The sequence below is a fragment of the Scyliorhinus torazame genome, chromosome 18 (assembly GCF_047496885.1).
Source record: "Scyliorhinus torazame isolate Kashiwa2021f chromosome 18, sScyTor2.1, whole genome shotgun sequence".
Taxonomy (NCBI): domain Eukaryota; kingdom Metazoa; phylum Chordata; class Chondrichthyes; order Carcharhiniformes; family Scyliorhinidae; genus Scyliorhinus; species Scyliorhinus torazame.
Genome location: NC_092724.1, coordinates 78,220,587 through 78,240,581, shown reverse-complemented (window position 1 = coordinate 78,240,581; position 19,995 = coordinate 78,220,587). Strand labels below are relative to the sequence as shown.

Here is a 19,995-nt window from a genome sequence, read left to right as displayed (position 1 = left end):
ATTCAACCTCTCTTGTCAACCATGGTTCCCTCACTCGACCATCCCTTCCCTGCCTGACAGGGACATACATATCAAGGACACGTAGCACCTGTTCCTTGAACAAGTTCCACATTTCACTTGTGTCCTTCCCTGCCAGCCTATGTTCCCAACTTATGCACTTCAATTCTTGTCTGATAACATCGTATTTACCCTTCCCCCAATTGTAAACCTTGCCCTGTTGCACGTACCTATCCCTCTCCATTACGAACGTGAAAGTCACAGAATTGTGGTCACTATCTCCAAAATGCTCCCCCACTAACAAATCTATCACTTGCCCTCGTTCATTACCAAGTACTAAATCCAATATTGCCCTCCCCTGGTCGGACAATCTACATACTGTGTTAGAAAAGCTTCCTGGACACACTGCACAAACACCACCCCATCCAAACCACAACACTTTGCAGCCAAAGAGGTACTTTTTGAAGTAAAATAACTGTTGTAATAGAACATAGAACAGTACAGCACAGTACAGGTCCTTCAGCCCACGATGTTGTGCCGACCATTTATCGTAATCCATGATCAACCTAACCTACACCCCATCAATTTACTGCTGTCCATGCGCCTGTCTAAAAGTCGCTTAAATGTCCTAAAGACTCTGACTCCACCACCTCTGCTGGCAGTGCATTCCACACACCCACCACTCTCTGTGTAAAGAACCTATCTCTGACATCTCCCCTATACTTTCCTACAATCACCTTAAAATTATGTCCCCTTGTGACAGCCATTTCCGCCCTGGAGAAAAGTCTCTGGCTATCCACTCTATCCAAGCCTCTCATCACCTTGTTCACCTCTATCAAGTCACTTCTCTTCCTTCTTCGCTCCATTGAGACAAGCCCTAGCTCCCTCAACCTTTCTTCATAAGACATACCCTCCAGTCCAGGCAGCATCCTGGTAAATCTCCTCTGCATCCTCGCCAAAGCATCCACATCCTTCCTATAATGAGGTGACCAGAACTGGACACAATATTCCAATTGGTCTAACCAAGGTTTTCTAAAACGGCAGCAAAACTTCACGGCTCTTGAACTCAATCCCTTTGTTAACGAAAGCCAACACACCATACGCCTTCTTAACAATCCTATCAGCCTGGGTGGCAACTTTGAGGGATCTATGTACTTGGACCCCAAGATTCCTCTGTTCCTCCACACTTCCAAGAATCCTGCCTTTAACCCTGCATTCAGCATTCAAATTCGACCTTCCAAAATGAATCACTTCACATTTATCTAGGTTGAACTCCATCTGCCATTTCTCAGCCCAGCTCTGCATCCTGTCAATGTCCTGTTGTAACCTGCATCAGCCCTCGACACTATCTACAACTCCACCAACCTTCATGTTATCGGCAAACTTACTAACCCACCCTTCCACTTCCTCATGCAAGCCATTTATAAAAACCACAAGAGCAGAGGTCCCTGCGGGACACCACTGGTCACTGACCTCCAGGAGGAATACTTTCCATTTACTACCACGCGCTGTCTTCTTTCGGCCAGCCAATTCTGTATCCATTCAGCCAGATTTCCCTGTATCCCATGTGCCCTGACTTTCTGAACCTTATCAAATGCCTTACTGAAATCCATATACACCACATCCACTGCCCGACCTTCATCAGTGTGTCTCGTCAAATCCTCAAAGAAATCAATGAGGCTTGTGAGGCATGACCTGCCTCTCACAAAGCCATGCTGACTATATTTAATCAAACTATGTTTTTCTAAATAATCAAAAATCCTATCTCTCAGAATCATTTCCAGTATTTTGCTCACCACAGACGTAAGACTGACTGGTCCATAATTCCCAAGGATTTCCCTATTCCCTTTCTTGAACAGGGGAAGAACATTCGCCTCCCACCAATCATTCGGTACTACTCCAATGGAGAGTGAGGACGCAAAGATCATCGCCAATGGTGCAGCAATCTTCTCCCTCGCTTCCCGTAGTAACCTTGGGTATATCCCGTCTGGCCGAGAAAAATGACAGTAAGCTCCCACAGACAGCAATGTGATAGTGACCTGATCATCTGTTTATTTGTGATGTTGATTGAGAGATGGGGGTCAGTTAGCCGGATAGCCGGTTCATGGTGTGGAACGATGCTAACAGAGTGGGTTCAATTCCTGAGCTAGCTGAGGTTATTCATGAATGCCCACCTTCTCAACTTTGCCCCCCACCTGAGGTGTGGTGATCCTCAGGTTAAATCACCACCAATCATCTCTACCCCTCAAAGGGGAAAGCAGCCTTTAGTCATCTGGGACTACAGCGACATTTACATACGATTGAGGGACTAATATTGGCCAGTGCACCAGGAAGATCACTCCAATTCTTCTTTGAAATAGTGCCACAGGATTTATGACCACTTGGGAGGAAGGCCTCGGTGTAAAAGTGACATTTCTAACAGTATCTCATTTGTGTCAAGTCCTTGAATGGGCCTTGAACCCAGAGCCTTCTAACTCAGAGGCAAGTGTGGTGTTCTTTGTGATTCTTATTATCAGGATGGATGTCGTAGTGTTCACAAAGACGACAGAAGCTAAGTTCAACAACAAAGTTAACATTTATTATGCTACTTATTAAAGCTCGACCACTTACTCCTATAGCAAGCAATAATCTAGTAATCTACAATGTATAGACTCTACTAACACTAGTCTCTACACTCTATCTATAACTGTACTCTGCACTCTCTAGACCTCTGTCAAAGTTAATATTTTCACTTCTGTGGTAGAAAAATTCAACATACTCGTTAAGACAGAATAACAAACTTTATTGTCGAAAACAACTGCTTGCAGTAATGGCTGAAACTTGAAGTCAGAGGGCAGTCAACAAAACTGCTCAGTCTGTCACAAGTTCTGTGCTTTTCGCGGAGAATTAACTCAATATTTATACATTAACTTTATCAAGATTATGTGACAACAGTATGGTCAGGAGTTTGATCGGAAATACAAACGGAAGCAAAGACCAGACCATGTTTGGTCATATCACTCATACCATTATTTAGTCCTCGGAGGGAACATTGAAAGGCCAGAATAGACTTGTTTCTTCCTGAACTTATCTTTGTTTTAAATTCCTACGGCCCTGGGTTATGACGAGTTAGTTTTATCAGGAGTTGCCGAGGTCCGGTGTTTTGGAATGGCTCGACCTTCGCTGATCTTTTCAGACTTCAGTTATGCAGAGTTGGCCTACGACCATACAGCTCTGAAAATGGTTAGGGCAGCATTCTTTACCTGGGCCTGGGGAGCTGGAATGAGTAGTTTCAGTCTTTCTTGTATAGTATCAAACCTTTTGACCAGTCTTCCCATTGACCAGTTTTCCCATCATGCCATTACTTAATTCGTACCATATCACACCTCTTATCTGCAGTCTATCCAGCCCTTTCCCAGAAGTCTGAGAGTCAGTGCTTTCTTTCGTTCTGCATCTAGCTCCATCTCGTGGTCAATTATGATAGTACGTTAACCCTTTATATTCTAGACATTCTACATAATGTCACATTTTTGAAAGAAAATGTTTGAAATCCTTTAACATTTGATACATACATATACAAGAATGCATTTATGCATAACCTGTACAATGTCATATCAAATATCATAATTACAATTACAGAGTAGCAGACATCATTGTTTACAAGTTCAAACGATTAGGTTGTTTTCTTGTCCTTTTGGGCCTTCTTAATACACTCAAAGCGTCATTAGATTGTCCCTTGTCAGTTCATAAGTTCTATTTGACAACAAATCTGCCAGAAAGTCAATATTGCTAAACACCGTGTCCGGTTGTGTTATACGTAGTGCTGGAACATTCTGGATTCTGACTTTTAACAAAGCTCGTCGACTCCTACAGAACATAACTCCAGATGCAGTTTTTACCACATATAAGCGTGGTGTAACCTCATTCGACACCTTTGTATTTTCTGACCATCCAAAATAAGGATTTTGTATCCTTACAACATCTCCTTCTTTCAGTGGAGGTAGTTGCTTTGCATGCCTATCATAATATGATTTTTGTTTGCATTTCTGTTGTTTTATTTTGTCATGTATCAGCTGTTTGTCCAGATCTGGAATGGTTATGGCTGGTAACGAGGTATGTAGCTTCCTTCCCATCAACATCTGGGCAGGCAACAACCTGATGCCAAAGAAGTAGCTCTGTAGCTTAACAGTGCGAATGAAAAATCCTTTGATCATCAATCGCCTTTTTGAACAGTTGTTTTACTATTCCGACTCCTTTCTCGGCTTTTCCATTCGATTGGGGGTATAACGGACTGGATGTGATGTGTTGGAAGTTGTAGCCTTTCCAACTGCTGAAACAGGGCCCATTATCCATCACGACTTTTAGGAGTATGCCATGTTGAGCAAATACAGACTTCGCAGTTCTCATGATGGAGGGAGTAGTCGAATCTGTCAACGTTATGACTTCAGGATAATTGGAATAGTGATCTATGATTACTGGAACTTCCGATGGCAGTATGTAGGGGCAGCATGGTAGCACAGTGGTTAGCACAATTGCTTCGCAGCTCCAGGATACCAGGTTCGATTCCTGGCTTGGGTCACTGTCTGTGTCTGCACGTTCTTCCCGTGTCTGCGTGGGTTTCCTCCAGGAGCTCTGGCTTCCTCCCACAGTCCAAAGATGTGCAGGTTAGGTGGGTTGGCTATGCTAAATTGCCCTTAGTGTCCAAAAAAGGTTAGGTGGGGTTATGGGGATAGGGTGGAGGTGTGGGGATAGGGTGGAGGTGTGGGGATAGGGTGGAGGTGTGGGGGTAGGGTGCAGGTGTGGACTTGGGTTGGGTGCTCTTTCCAAGGGCCGGTGCAGACTCAATGGGCTGAATGGCCTCCTTCTGCACTGTAGATTCTATGACTATCTAATTCACACGTTGGGTGGCTCTCGCTCAAGGCCTTTTTTTTGGAGTTTAATGTCCAGTCCCAGGGGTAACTTTTTGATGATTGAGTGTAGAAGGCATAAGGAAAGAGGAAGATGTCGAAAGGTCAGGGGAAAGATGCATGAAGTGAGGGTTCATCATTGAGTGAAAGGGCTAGCCCGGGAGCTGGCAAGATGGCAGGGGCTGGGTCGCTGGATGGGGACGCACTGCTTACGGCAGAAAAGATGATCGAGGTGATGGAGTTGGAATTGGGCAACCAGTTCGCAAAGCACATGGATGTGATGGTGACGTTGAAGGTGTTGGTGAAGGAGGCAATTGCCCCGGTGAAGGTAGCTGTGTCGACGGCATCGGCCGAGTGCGGGAGCAGGGTGTGAAAATTAAGGAAGTGGAGGAGGCCATGTCGCAGCACAGCTATCAGCTCACCTCGATGGGGGAGGAGCTGCAGAGGGTGGTTGAGGCCAACAAACGGCTGCGAGCAGAATTGGAGGATTTGGAAAATCGATCGAGGCGGCAAAATTTGAGGATCGTGGGCCTGTCCGAGGGAGTTGGAATGGGAGGGAGAAGATCCCTTCCTGTGTGAGCTGGACCGGGCTCATCGGTCATTGAAGCCCAAACGGAAGACAAATGAACCGCAAAGAGCAGTAATTATTTGTTTTCACAGGTACCATGTGAAGGAGAAGGCCCTGAGTTTGGCAAAGCAGAAGTGGGAGGTCGAGTGGGCTGGAGCTGGTGTTCGTATCTACCGGAACTTAACGGTAGAACTGATGAGGAGGTGGGGCAGCCTTCGACCGAGTGAAGATGGGTGCAGTTTGGCGTTGTGACCTACAACGCCAGAGACTTTTACTTTGAGACGGTGGAGAGGGCAGAGGCGTTGCGAGGACGGAAGTATTGGGGCAGAAGTGAGCAATGGGACTGAGGATTGGTCTTGGGCAGTGGGGAGGGGAGTTGGAAGAGTGTATATACAGTTCTATTTTCTAAATTTTACTTCATTCTGTTATATGGGTAAATTTTTGTCTTTGTTTTTTGTAGTAACGTTTTTTCTGGGATTTGTATGTTTGCACGGGATATGTTTGGTTGAGGGGGGGTATGTATTTTCTGGTTGTTTTCCTAGGACTGGGCGGCGAGAGGGGTGGGGGGGCCTGGGCAGGGCACCTCGCACTAGTAAGCTGAAGTTAGCTCTTGAACGGAGGTGTGGTGAGGGGTGGGGCTGCGGCCATTGGAACCTGGTGTGCCTAGGAGGTGTGAAAAGGGGTGGAGGGATTCTGGGAGGGGGAGGAGGAGTTTGATGGTAACAACCATGGGCAGCACGGTAGCACAAGTGGATAGCACTGTGGCTTCACTGCACCAGGGTCCCAGGTTCGATTCCCTGCTTGGTCACTGTCTGTGCGGAGTCTGCACGTTCTCCCCATGTCTGCGCGGGTTTCCTCCGGGTGCTCCTGTTTCCTCCCACAGTCCAAAGACGTGCAGGTTAGGTGGATTGGCCATGATAAATTGCCCTTAGTGATCAAAAAGGTTAGGAGGGGTTATTGGGTTACGGGGATAGTGAGGGCTTAAGTGGGTCGGTGCAGACTCGATGGGCCGAATGGCCTCCTTCTGCACTGTATGTTCTATATTCTAATGGGTGCGGGTGGGTCTGGTCCAGTGGGCAGGGCCCGGAGTTATGATGATGGTGGATAGGAAAGTGGAGGGAGGGTTGAAGTTATGTGGAACGTGAGGGGGTTGGGAGGGCCAGTGAAGAGGTTGAGAGTGCTCACGCACCTAAAAAGTTTAAAGGCCGATGTGGCTATGTTACAGGAGACTCATTTGAGGGTGAAAGATCAGGTGAGGCTCAGGAAGGGCTGGGTAAGCCAAGTGTATCATTTGGGGTTTGACAGCTGGGCACGACAGTTAGCGGTTTTGGTTTGAAAGACAGTGAGGATCCAGATGAAGAAGGTGGTAGCAGATCAGTAGGGTAGGTATGTGATAGTAATGGGGCATTGGGGAAGGAGGTTGGTGGTGTTGGCAAGTGTGTATGGTCCCAACTGGATGATGTAGGGTTTGTGAGGAAGGTATGTGGGGCCATTCCTGACTTGGATTCGAATAAGCTGATAGTGGGTAGGGACGTGTTGCAGGAGCCAAGGTTGGACAGGTCGCAGCCGCGCTCGCTTACCCAGTCAGGGGTGGCGAAGGTGTTGACTGGGCTTATGGAGGAAATGGAAGGAGTGGACCCCTGGTGGTTTTTGCATCCGAAACGAGTATTTGTTTTTCTCCTCAGTCCATAAAGTTTACTCGAGGATAGATTTTTTTTGTAGTAGGGAAGTTGGCTGGGGTTGAGGGATCGGAATATTCGGCGATAGCAATTTCCGATCATGCGCCGCATTGGGTGGACATGGTCTTGGAGAAGAGGACAGTGCAGAGGCCAGGGTGGAGATTGGATGTGGAGCTGCAGATATCAAAATACTTCCCCCTGCCCAGTCCATATTTCTCCCCAGCTCCTCAAGCCTCGCAAAACGACCTCCCAGGAACAGGAACATCTCTGAAACCACCCATCCCACTTCCCTGGCTAAAGTCATTCCTTCCCGCCAGCTCAAACTTCTCCTCCAACGCCCTCATGCTCAGAAAGCTCCTTTCCAGGAACAGATCACCCACCCTCACAATCCCCGCCCTCCGCCACAGTCGATACCCACCGTCCATGTTCCCCGGTGATTGCTGCAGATTGGGGACCACACCGATGCTCTCACTTCCCCTATATGCCTCCTCCACTGGCACCAGATCCGCAAAGCCGCCACCACAATAGGGCTGGTGGAGTACCGCGCCGGCGGGAGCGGCAGAGGCACCGTAACCAGGGCCGCCAAACTGGTGCCCCTGCACGAAGCAGCCTCCATCCACTCCCAGACCAACCCCGTGCCCACCATCCATTTCCTTGTCATCGCCCAGTTGGCCGCCCAGTAGTAGTTGCTAAAGTTCGGCAACACCAGCCTCCCCTCCCCTCTGCTACTTTCGAGCCCTACAGGGGGCCAGCACGGCACTGGGGTGACACTCGCAGCTGCAGCTGCCGATACTAGCGTCAAACGGGCGCCGCGGGTCTGCGCATGCGCACTGCGGCCGGCACGAACTCGCACATGTGCGCTAGTTTCCTTCTCCGCGCCGGCCCCAATGCAACATGATGTATAGCTACAGGGCTCCCGCACGGAGTAAAAGAGGCCCCCACCAGGAGAAGCCAGCCCGCCAATCGGTAGGCCCTGACCGCGGGCCAGGCCACGGGGTCGGACCCCCCCCTCCCCCCCCCACCAGGCCGCCCCCCGCAGGGTGGACGCCGCGGTCCCACTGGGTAAGACCACATGTGAACGCCACCGGCGGGGCTCGGCTTATCTCGGCGGCCACTCGACCCATCCCGCGCGGAGAATCGTCGGGGGTGGGGGCGCTCTACCGGAGGCAATGGCGTCCATTCTCCGGTGACCGGAGAATCGACGGACAGGCGTCGGGGCGGCGTTGCGTGAATCGACGTGCGAGTGTCTTTTTGCACTGACAGTAAATAGCTAATTTGCCCCTTCGACTGAAGTTACACCGTATAACGTTTCCCTTCATGCTCCTGTCTACCAGTTATTTCCAATCCAGGTTGATCTTCTCACTATCCCGCCCACTATATTTTATAATTACTATTATATACAGCTCCGGTAGTTCCCTTCTGTTGATGCCTTACTGATCTACTCTATTTTTACAAAACCAGACATTGTTAAAGGTTCCCCATCCCCTTATCGGGGGAGCTGGTATTGTGAAATATCCACAGCCGGTCATAACACTTGTGGTTGGTAAATTGGAGTTGATCACCTCTTAATCGGCCAATGAGACCAGTGCCACTTTTTAACTTACATTTCCTAAGGATAAAAAATGTTTTCAATAAAAAAATGTTATTAACATTTTATCTGTTACGTTCTCTCTCAGGCCTGGTTAACAGAGGTACATGAATATGCACAACAGGATGTAGTCATCATGTTGCTCGGTAACAAGGTTGGTACTCAGTCCTCATTTCATTTTATGTTGCATGACATAATTTTACTAAAATATCCAGAATATCAACTTAGTTTCATCATTTCCAAAGGAAAGATACACAAAGATTTCACAAAACCCAAATTTTACATGAATGGTTTAGTATGGGTGCTACAATTGACCTCAGTGCCATTCGCGGAAGGACAGAAATTCCATGAGGATTCCTGATTGGCATTTCGGGATTCACATTGGAAATAGAGAAATAGCTGTAATATATTCCATGGTCTGATATACTCACTGTTGCTGCAGCATGAATGGTGGTTTGGATGAGGATGTCTGGTGAGCACATAGGGAACTGAACATCTTCAACCAGGAACAGTGCGAGAAGATCAACCTGGATTGTAAATAACTGGTAGACAGGAGAATGAAAGGAAACGTTATACGGTGTAACTTCAAAGGAAGGGGCAAATTACCTATTTACTATCAGTGCAAAAAGACACTTACATCGTCTGGAATTTGGCATCCAAATCTGAGCAGTGTCCTGCAAAGAATTCTAACACTGCTTTCACATCTGAATCTCTACTCATCTCAAGCTCTCCAAAATTCAGTGTTTATACACAACTTCCAACTTTTATGTCCATTTGAAATCCCTGGTTTCTGTCTTAGTCCCTCAGTCTCTCATTGAGAAAGTCTGCACCTCAATCTCTCATTCAGAATGTCAGTACCTCAGGGCAGAATTCACCATCCAGCGATGCCAGAATCTCGAAACAGGATAGGTGGAGAATTGTCTGTGAGCCAGGCACCCAACGGAATACCATGCTCCGGAATACCAATCTCGACAGCGGCGGCTACTCCACACATCCAGTAAATGCTGTTGGTATGGCATTAACAGGCCGGACCTGGTATTCTCCAGGTCTTCTGCGATGCTCTGCCTCTGCCAAAAGCACCACACTGCCCGCCCACCCTGGCCCATGTTTGCGCAGAGTGACACCGGCCATATGGGTGCCCCAACCCACCACCCACGAACTCTGCCCCCCCCAACCGGGCATCTCCCGCTGGCATGGCATCACGTGGTCCACCCAAGGGGGATGCCCACAATATCCCCTACAGGAGCCAGCCATCGGTCCCACTGCCGGCAAGGACAGGTGCCGGGGCCAGAGGCCCCTGCTGCGCCGGCACCAATGGGGCGAGGGGTGCGGTACAGAGGGCAGAGTGCAAGGGGGAATGGCCAGGGGGTGGGGGTAGGAATGGGAGAGGGGAGGAGGGGGACATGCGGGGCAGGGGCTGCAATGCAGACCGGGGCGACTGTGTAGCCCATTGGACCTGGTTGGACACAGCTGTACGCACCATGCTAACAGGTCTGCTTTCATCCCCTGAAGACAATGGATTTCGAATCCAACCAGGAATGGTGGCCTTGTTCCTAGCCATCGCAGCCCTAGGGGATATACTGAAGCTTTACGAGCAGGTGCTGCTCGGAAAGAACCCCACAGCGGCAGAGCCTGCCCCAGTGGAACAGGAACCAGTCGGTGAGGATGGAGAGTCGGCCGTCCAACAGGCCAAGGATGAGGTGGAATGGAGGCGCCGCATCAGGCCCCGTGTGTACTGGCAGCACCTGTCATTTGAGGGCTTGCTGAACCAGGTGTATTTTCGATGACTCCACCGTGGGGTATGGGGAACCTTACCCCACCCTCTCTCAGTGGCCATCAAGGTGTCTGTCGCCCTAAATCTCACTCACCTCAGTGCACAGGAGGCCGTATATGCCCGGTTAGCACAATATATCAAATTCAATGTGAACCTAGCCCAACAGGATGCTCGAGCAGCAGGGTTTGCTGCAATCACCGGGATGCCCCAGGTCCAAGGGGTGATCGACGGGATACATGTCCCCCTACGAGCACCAGCCCTTGACGGGTTGGTCTTCACAAACCGAAAAGGGTTCCACTGAATGAACGTGCAGCTGTGGTGTGACCATGAGATGCATATCATGTATGTTTGCGCCTGATACCCGGGCAGGGGTCATGACGCTTTCATCCAGGCACATTTGACGGTTCCCGACACCTTCAACGTGCATCCCCGGCTGAGGGGTTAGTTCCTGGGTCACAGGGGTTATCCACTGCAGTCATGGCTGATTACGACTATCCGGAGGCCAGAGACCGATGCGCCGCCCCTCTCCAACAATGCCAATGCCATGACCAGGGGAGTGATCGAACAGTGCATCGGCATTCTGAAGATGCAGTTCAGGTGTCTGGATATCTCCGGAGGGACCCTCCAGTATAGCGCTAGGAGAGTCTCCCACATTGTGGTGACCTGCTGCGCCTTCCGCAACATCGCGCAGCAAAAGGACGACATGCTGGAGGATGGGGATGAATGTCAGGCCTCATCCGACAAGGAAGATGTTGATGACGTCCAGGATGGGCAGAGCATGAGGCCCGCGTAGGCGCAGGAGGCCACACAAAGTGTGTGCTAGGGCCGGCATGCTTGGGACGCTCTAACCGCATCCAGGTTCATCAACTAGGGGGCCTAACCGATGGCACGAACATCCCATCCCAGCCTGCCTCCGCACCCTCCTGGCTGCCCCCCTCTCCCGCCTCGCACCCCCCCCCCCCCCCCCCCAGCTGACCACCACCTCCCATGACTACCCTCCCTGCATCCCACCTTCCCACCTGGAACCTCCTCTGTGATTCCTACCTGCCTCACAATGGAGTGTGGGCCCTCGGTTGACAGTAACAGCAGGTCTGGTCCATGGGGTGGAGGATGATGACGACCCACTCTGTGATGAGTTCTGGTGCTCTGCATCGTTCAACAACATCTGACTCCTGCCCACGGTAGCATTTTTCACCATACGTTTGGGTGATCCCTGCATGCGTGCTGACCATTCCATCGCACGGTCATGCCAAACCCTTGGGGAGGTGGGGACGGGGGCAGGGTTGAGGGGGTGGGGGAGCGGGAGTGGCGGGGTATCGGGCGATTTGCATGTCGGATCTCAGGTCCGGCCAATGCCCATCTCCATCGTCCACCCATTTCCCCCTGTGATTGCCGCCACCCGCCCCCAGCGCCCCCTCCCTCACAGCCTTCTGAAAGAGAACTGAGGCAGTTTGGAACTTTTGCGCTGAGGTGATTATTTTGAATGTAACAGGTGAACATCTCTATAACAGTATGTGCCCTAGCCCCAAATGCTATCCTGTGTCATGCACCTGTGCCAACTTAGCTGGTGTCTACCTTGCTCGCCTTACCAGCCCTAACGCTACATCTAGGTGGAGCCCCAGGTGGTACATCAGGAGTGGAGACAGGCTGCTGTGGTTCCTGCCCTGTGACCTGGACCCCATTTGGCAGCCAACCTTTGGAGCAACCGCGCCTGGATGAGCCCGGCAGTTGCTTGGGTGTCCCACGTGGCCTGGTGCCACCCCGTTCTGCCCGCTGCCCATTGGATGTGACAGGGACATGAGGGGGACAGTCCGAGCCGCTGTGGTGTTCCAATACCTCCACTGCGGGAGTCACCGGCACAGGCCCCATCACCTCCTCCTCCCTCAGGGTGCCCGATGGCCCCCAGGCTACTCCATGGGATGGAGGTCCGACCGGAGCAAATTCCTGGGGCTCCCCTGCCAGTCCTGGAGGCCTGCTAGTGTCTCGACCAGGGTCTCCATATTGCAGACTTGGAGCGCAGGGACTGGGCCACATCAGTGGGGCTGGTTTAGCACACTGGGCTAAATAGCTGGATGTAATGCAGAACAAGGCAGCGGGTTCAATTCCCATATCAGCCCCCCTGAACAGGCGCGGAATGTGGCGACTAGGGGCTTTTCACAGTAACTTCATTGAAGTTAAATTCTGGTGGGGAGGAAACCCGAGACACTACACGTGTAGTGTCTCCCACCCGCCCTCCTCCTCTAACCTAATAATAAGACCCATTGGTGTGAGGTAAGTGCCATATATACATTATTATTTTTTTTTAAAATTATTTATTAATCAGATCTTGGTGGAAGTTAGAGAGATGGCAGGGAAGGGAGTGCAATGTTCCTCCTGCAGGATGTTTGAGGTGAGGGATGCCGTTAGTGTCCCTTCTGATTTTACCTGCAGGAAGTGCAGCCATCTCCAGCTCCTCCAAGACCGAGTTAGGGAACTGGACCTGGAGTTGGATGAACTTCGGATCATTCGGGAGGCAGAGATAGATAGCAGCTTCAGGGAATTAGTTACACCAAAGATTGGAGATAGATGGGTAACTGTAAGAGGGACTGGGAAGAAGCAGTCAGTGCAGGGACCCCCTGCGGTCGTTCCCCTGAGTAACAAGTATACCGCTTTGGATACTTGTGGGTGGGGGGACTTACCAGGGGTAAGCCATGGGGTACGGGCCTCTGGCACGGAGTCTGTCCCTGTTGCTCAGAAGGGAAGGGGGGAGAGGAGCAGAGCATTAGTAATTGGGGACTCGATGGTCAGGGGCACAGATAGGAGATTTTGTGGGAGCGAAAGAGACTCACGTTTGGTATGTTGCCTCCCAGGTGCAAGGGTATGTGATGTCTCGGATCGTGTTTTCCGGGTCCTTAGGGGGGAGGGGGAGGGGGAGCAGCCCCAAGTCGTGGTCCACATTGGCACTAATGACATAGGTAGGAAAGGGGACAAGGATGTCAGGCAGGCTTTCAGGGAGCTCAGAACGAGAACAAACAGAGTTGTTATCTCTGGGTTGTTGCCCGTGCCACGTGATAATGAGATGAGGAATAGGGAGAGAGAGCAATTAAACACGTGGCTACAGGGATGGTGCAGGCGGGAGGGATTCAGATTTCTGGATAACTGGGGCTCTTTCTGGGGAAGGTGGGATCTCTACAGACAGGATGGTCTACATCTGAACCTGAGGGGCACAAATATCCTGGGGGGGAGATTTGTTAGTGCTCTTTGGGGGGGTTTAAACTAATGCAGCAGGGGCATGGGAACCTGGATTGTAGTTTTAGGGTACGGGAGATTGAGAGTATAGAGGTCAGGAGCACAGATTTTACTTCGCAGGAGGGGGCCAGTGTTCAGGTAGGTGGTTTGAAGTGTGTCTACTTCAATGCCAGGAGTATACGAAATAAGGTAGGGGAACTGGCAGCATGGGTTGGTACCTGGGACTTCGATGCCATTTCGGAGACATGGATAGAGCAGGGACAGGAATGGTTGTTGCAGGTTCCGGGGTTTAGGTGTTTTAGTAAGCTCAGAGAAGGAGGCAAAAGAGGGGGAGGTGTGGCGCTGCTAGTCAAGAGCAGTATTACGGTGGCGGAGAGGATGCTAGATGGGGACTCATCTTCCGAGGTAGTATGGGCTGAGGTTAGAAACAGGAAAGGAGAGGTCACCCTGTTGGGAGTTTTCTATAGGCCTTCAAATAGTTCGAGGGATGTAGAGGAAAGGATGGCGAGGATGATCCTGGATGAGAGCGAAAGTAACAGAATAGTTATTATGGGAGACTTTAACTTTCCAAATATTGACTGGAAAAGACATAGTTCGAGTACATTAGATGGGTCGTTTTTTGTACAGTGTGTGCAGGAGGGTTTCCTGACACAATATGTTGACAGGCCAACAAGAGGCGGGGCCGCGTTGGATTTGGTTTTGGGTAATGAACCAGGCCAGGTGGATTTGGTGGTAGGAGAGCACTTTGGGGACAGTGACCACAATTCGTTTACGTTAATGATGGAAAGGGATAAGTATACACCGCAGGGCAAGAGTTATAGCTGGGGGAAGGGCAATTATGATGCCATTAGATGTGACTTGGGGGGGATAAGGTGGAGAAGTAGGCTGCAAGTGTTGGGCACACTGGATAAGTGGAGCTTGTTCAAGGATCAGCTACTGCGTGTTCTTGATAAGTATGTACCGGTCAGGCAGGGAGGAAGGCGTCGAGCGAGGGAACCGTGGTTTACCAAAGGAGTGGAATCTCTTGTTAAGAGGAAGAAGGAGGCCTATGTGAAGATGAGGTGTGAAGTTTCAGTTGGGGCGATGGATAGTTACAAGGTAGCGAGGAAGGATCTAAAGAGAGAGCTAAGACGAGCAAGGAGGGGACATGAGAAGTATTTGGCAGGCAGGATCAAGGAAAACCCAAAAGCTTTCTATAGGTATGTCAGGAATAAGCGAATGACTAGGGAAAGAGTAGGACCAGTCAAGGACAGGGATGGGAAGTTGTGTGTGGAGTCTGAAGAGATAGGCGAGATACTAAATTAATATTTTTCGTCAGTATTCACTCAGGAAAAAGAGAATGTTGTGGAGGAGAATGCTGAGACCCAGGCTATTAGAATAGATGGCATTGAGGTACGTAGGGAAGAGGTGTTGCCAATTCTGGACAGGCTGAAAATAGATAAATCCCCGGGGCCCAATGGGATTTATCCTAGGATTCTCTGGGAAGCCAGGGAAGAGATTGCTGAGCCTTTGGCTTTGATTTTTATGTCATCATTGGCTGCAGGAATAGTGCCAGAGGACTGGAGGATAGCAAATGTGGTCCCTTTGTTCAAGAAGGGGAGTAGAGACAACCCCGGCAACTATAGACCGGTGAGCCTCATGTCTGTTGTGGGTAAATTCTTGGAGGGGATTATAAGAGACAAGATTTATAATCATCTAGATAGGAATAATATGATTAGGGATAGTCAGCATGGCTTTGTGAAGGGTAGGTCATGCCTCACAAACCTTATCGAGTTCTTTGAGAAGGTGACTGAACAGGTAGACGAGGGTAGAGCAGTTGATGTGGTGTATATGGATTTCAGTAAAGCGTTTGATAAGGTTCCCCACGGTAGGCTATTGCAGAAAATACGGAGGCTGGGGATTGAGGGTGATTTAGAGATGTGGATCAGAAATTGGCTAGCTGAAAGAAGACAGAGGGTGGTGGTTGATGGGAAATGTTCAGAATGGAGTTCAGTTACAAGTGGCGTACCACAAGGATCTGTTCTGGGGCCGTTGCTATTTGTCATTTTTATAAATGACCTAGAGGAGGGCGCAGAAGAGTAGGTGAGTAAATTTACAGACGACACTAAAGTCGGTGGTGTTGTCGACAGTGCGGAAGGATGTTGCAGGTTACAGAGGGACATAGATAAGCTGCAGAGCTGGGCTGAGAGGTGGCAAATGGAGTTTAATGTAGAGAAGTGTGAGGTGATTCACTTTGGAAGGAATAACAGGAATGCGGAATATTTGGCTAATGGTAAAATTCTTGGAAGTGTGGATGAGCAGAGGGATCTAGGTGTCCATGTACGTAGATCCCTGAAAGTTGCCACCCAGGTTGATAGGGTTGTGAAGAAGGCCTATGGAGTATTGGCCTTTATTGGTAGAGGGATTGAGTTCCGGAGTCATGAGGTCATGTTGCAGCTGTACAAAACTCTGGTACGACCGCATTTGGAGTATTGCGTACAGTTCTGGTCACCTCATTGTAGGAATGACGTGGAAGCTTTGGAACGGGTGCAGAGGAGATTTACCAGGATGTTGCCTGGTATTGAGGGAAAATCTTATGAGGAAAGGCTGATGGACTTGAGGTTGTTTTCGTTAGAGAGAAGAAGGTTAAGAGGAGACTTAATAGAGGCATACAAAATGATCATGGGGTTAGATAGGGTGGACAGTGAGAGCCTTCTCCCGCGGATGGAAATGGCTAGCACGAGAGGACATAGCCTTAAATTGAGGGGTAATAGATATAGGACAGAGGTCAGAGGTAGGTTCTTTACGCAAAGAGTGGTGAGGCCGTGGAATGCCCTACCTGCAACAGTAGTGAACTCGCCAACAATGAGGGCATTTAAAAGTTTATTGGATAAGCATATGGATGATAATGGCATAGTGTAGGTTAAATGGCTTTTGTTTTTTGACTTCCCATGTCGGTGCAACATCGTGGGCCGAAGGGCCTGTACTGCACTGTTCTATGTTCTATGTTCTATGAAGCCTACTTGTGACAATAAGCGATTATTATTGATTATTATTATTATTACATCACTCAGTTACTGTGCCACTCCCTCTGGATCTGGCTCAGATCAGCCAGCACTCAGGCAATGCCATTGAAGCCCTCAGCCATTAGCCATTGTGACTGGACCAAGCTCTGGAGCAGTGCTGCAAAGTCCAGGTGACCCCGACTGTGACAGGGCAGCCCTGCCCTTTGCCTTGGCCACCGCCCACACAGACTGCCGCAGGCCTTGGACATCCTAATCCACGCCTGATACCTTTGCCCCCAAGGCCTTCACAGTGAATGCCACCCATGCGGTGTTGGCCCTTTCAGGCGGTTGGACTCCTCCAACTGCACCTGCAGGCCATGGATGGTTGCTGACAGCCTGTCATGTATTCCCCAGCTCTTTGTCTGCATCTCCATTATCGATGGGACCACCCTTCCCATCAGGACGGCAGCTAGACCCTGGAGTTCAGGCCGCTTTTCAAACATCCACCCACTCGGGTGTTCCTACCTCCACCTGATGTACCGCTGCACGTGTGTGGTGTGCACAAGATAGTGCCTCAGGAGCCTCTTCACTATCATGCCCACTGAGGTGACTGTCTCTGAGATGGTGGAGGGTGTTGTTGTCCCCGGGCTGGTGGTCCAGGGAGTTTCGGACTCGCGTCCATTTCCAACTCCTCGCTGGAATCCACTTGGTGTTGGGGTCGTGGGACATCAGAAAGACCCACCTCATCGCCAGGTGATCTGCGGTTATACACCGCCTTCTCCTGGAGGGGTGGGGTGGGACCAGAAAGCGGCAGGTGTTAGGCAGTCACAGCAAAGGGGGTGGGCAGCTGGTGGCATTTGTGAACAAGACACCTGGACATGGCGGGCGATAAGGATGCTGGCATGTGGTGCAGAGTGAAGAGCGCACACACTGCCGACGGGTGGGGTTTGGTCACCCCCCCCCCCCCCCGGTGGGGGAGGATGGGGTTACGGAAGTGTGGGTTGAGGGTCGGCGCCAGGGGCACAGTGCTGCCTACTCACTCTGACTGCCCTGAGGAGGAGTGCAACTTCTTCCTGCACTGCTCTCCGGCCCTGGAGGTGGAGCCTCGGCACTCATGGCCTCTGCCATCTGCGCCCAAGCCCAGTGTATGGATGTGGATAGCAGCCTCCTTCCCACCCGGGGAACACGGTGACACTCCTCTCCTTCACAGCGCCTAGCAGGGTCTCGTGCTCTGCATCTGTGAACCAGGGTGCTGCTCTTCATGCTGTCATCTTGTTGACTGGAATGAGTGTGTGTGGCAAGTGGAGTGCTCATATGCAGCACACGTATGTCAGCCTCTCGAGTGGCAATACCAACCCCAGCAAAACGGACACCATTTTACATTGGAATCTCTCGAGTGGCACCAGTGCTAGCCCATTAAGGGATCATGAATTGCTCCGGGACCAGCACCATTTTAGTGGTCGTAGAAGCTCAGCGATTCAGTACTGGCGTCAACACTTTGGGCTGAATTCTCTGATTTTGCAGCTAAGCGGGATCTGTGGCATTTTACAACGCCAAAATCGGCTCCAATCCCTCACCGGTCCTGTGACCAGTGAGGAGCGAGCAGCGGCGGCGGGTAAAACTCCCGGTTCCCATTCCAAGAATGGCCAGAGAATGGCCGAGTCTGTGGCCGCGCAATCACAAGGTGATGACCTGCAGCAGTCACGCTGTACAACATGGCGCTGGTCGTGCGCGGACTTGACCTACAAGCCACCGCCCACCAGTTCCCCCAGCCCTCGCAGAAGCCCCTCCAACCAGCAGCACAGCTCCTGGCCGACTGTGGCCGCCACGCCACGTTCCCAATCGCTGAGACCACACGTAAATCGTGCGGTCGGGAACTCGGCCCATCGCGGTGGAGCATCGGGGAGGACCTTACAATGACACGGCAACGGCATTCCAACGGCGCGTGGCGCAATGATCCATTTCGGAGGGGGTGGAAGATAGAAAACCGGTGTCAAACCGCCGCCAGCCCAATTTGGGCGTCGGCAGGGTTTCTCCCCTGATCGCCGATTACAAAATCGGCGTCGGCCAATGGAGAATCCCGCCCTTCATTTCTGAAATGGAGAATCCAGCACACAATGTCTCACTCAAAATGTCTGTACCTCGGAACTTCCGGTGGCGGCTATGAGGGAGTAAGTCGCACATTTGGTGGCTCTTGCTCCGGTCGGGCTTTTGGACCTTTTTCCCTGACTTTTTGTACTTTTGAGCGCTGGATCTGAAGGCATAGGCACTCAGACACTGACTCCAGGTATAGGTGCATGGAATTAAGAAGCAGAAAGAATCGAAAACAGCTAAAGATGTGGGCAAACAAGGGCAGTGTGGAAGCTGCTGCTGAGGACAATATGGCCGATGTCCGGACCCCGGTGCAGACACCCCAGCCAACAACGGAGCATTTGCTGAAAGCCATCCAAGAGGGCTTCACCGCGCTGAAACGGGACATTTTAGACCCGATCCAGAAATCAATCGAGCGCCTGGAGCACAGGCTGGATGCCCAGGATCGGACGATCCAGAAGCTGGCTAAGGCGCTGGAGGAGCAGGAGGATCATCAAACAGTGGTGGAGGTGGAGATGGGGAGGCTGAAAGACCAACAAAAAAGGCTTCTGGCGAAGGTGGAGGACCTGGAAAATAGGTCCCGTCGGCAGAATTTAAGAATCGTTGGTCTCCCGGAGGGGGCTGAGGGAGAGAATGTCGCCTCATATGTGGCTGACATATTCCAAAAGCTGTTGGGGAATGATGCCTTCCCTCGCCCATTGGAGGTGGACAGGGCACACAGAGCGCTAGGACATTTGGACTTAAGTTTAAAAAGTTACTAAGTGATATTTACATGTTTTTCTTGTTCCTTGTTTTTTTTCTTCTGTATTCGAGTTTTCGTTGGAAAAGAGGGAAGTTAAGGCATTTGGTGCTGGGGGCTTTTTGTGTTCTGATCGGGGTGGTTGGAAGTGCCTATTACTTATTTTGTATTACTTGATTTGCACCAGTTTCTTAGTTCCTTGTTTTTTTTTGTCAGAGCAATTGCTCGAGGATGGCTAGTTTGGGGAAGTGGTGTCGAGGGGGGGCGGGGGGGGGGGGGAGACTTGGGTTTGGTAACATGGAGGAGATCGGAGATGGGGGCTGCCAGGAAGTGAGCCAGGGGAAGCGCGACACAGGGGTAGGGGCGGCCCCAAGAAAGGAGATGGCTGATCGGCGAGGCGGGGGGGCACGGTGCCCCTCAACCAGGCTGATCACCTGGAACGTTAGAGAGTTAAACAGACC

At 50.8% G+C, this 19,995-nt stretch overlaps 1 protein-coding gene and 1 long non-coding RNA gene across 7 annotated transcripts in view; one reads left to right on the top strand and one right to left on the bottom strand.

The window, feature by feature from the left end:
• LOC140395326 (uncharacterized) overlaps positions 1–9,254 on the bottom strand; it is a 58,174-nt gene extending 48,920 nt beyond the window's left edge. Inside the window, exon 1 of the long non-coding RNA XR_011936159.1 lies at positions 9,150–9,254. This is a non-coding gene — a long non-coding RNA (uncharacterized lncRNA). The remainder of the gene's footprint in view (positions 1–9,149) is intronic.
• Positions 1–19,995, top strand: part of LOC140395325 (ras-related protein Rab-37-like) — an 844,903-nt gene that overhangs the window by 661,663 nt on the left and 163,245 nt on the right. For 5 of the 6 annotated variants that reach the window (XM_072482951.1, XM_072482949.1, XM_072482956.1 and 2 more), the window contains one exon: positions 8,807–8,872. The exons of the other annotated variant lie outside the window; for it this stretch is intronic. In XM_072482951.1, coding sequence (XP_072339052.1) covers positions 8,807–8,872 — 66 coding nt within the window. The remainder of the gene's footprint in view (positions 1–8,806; positions 8,873–19,995) is intronic. 6 annotated transcript variants of the gene reach the window in all.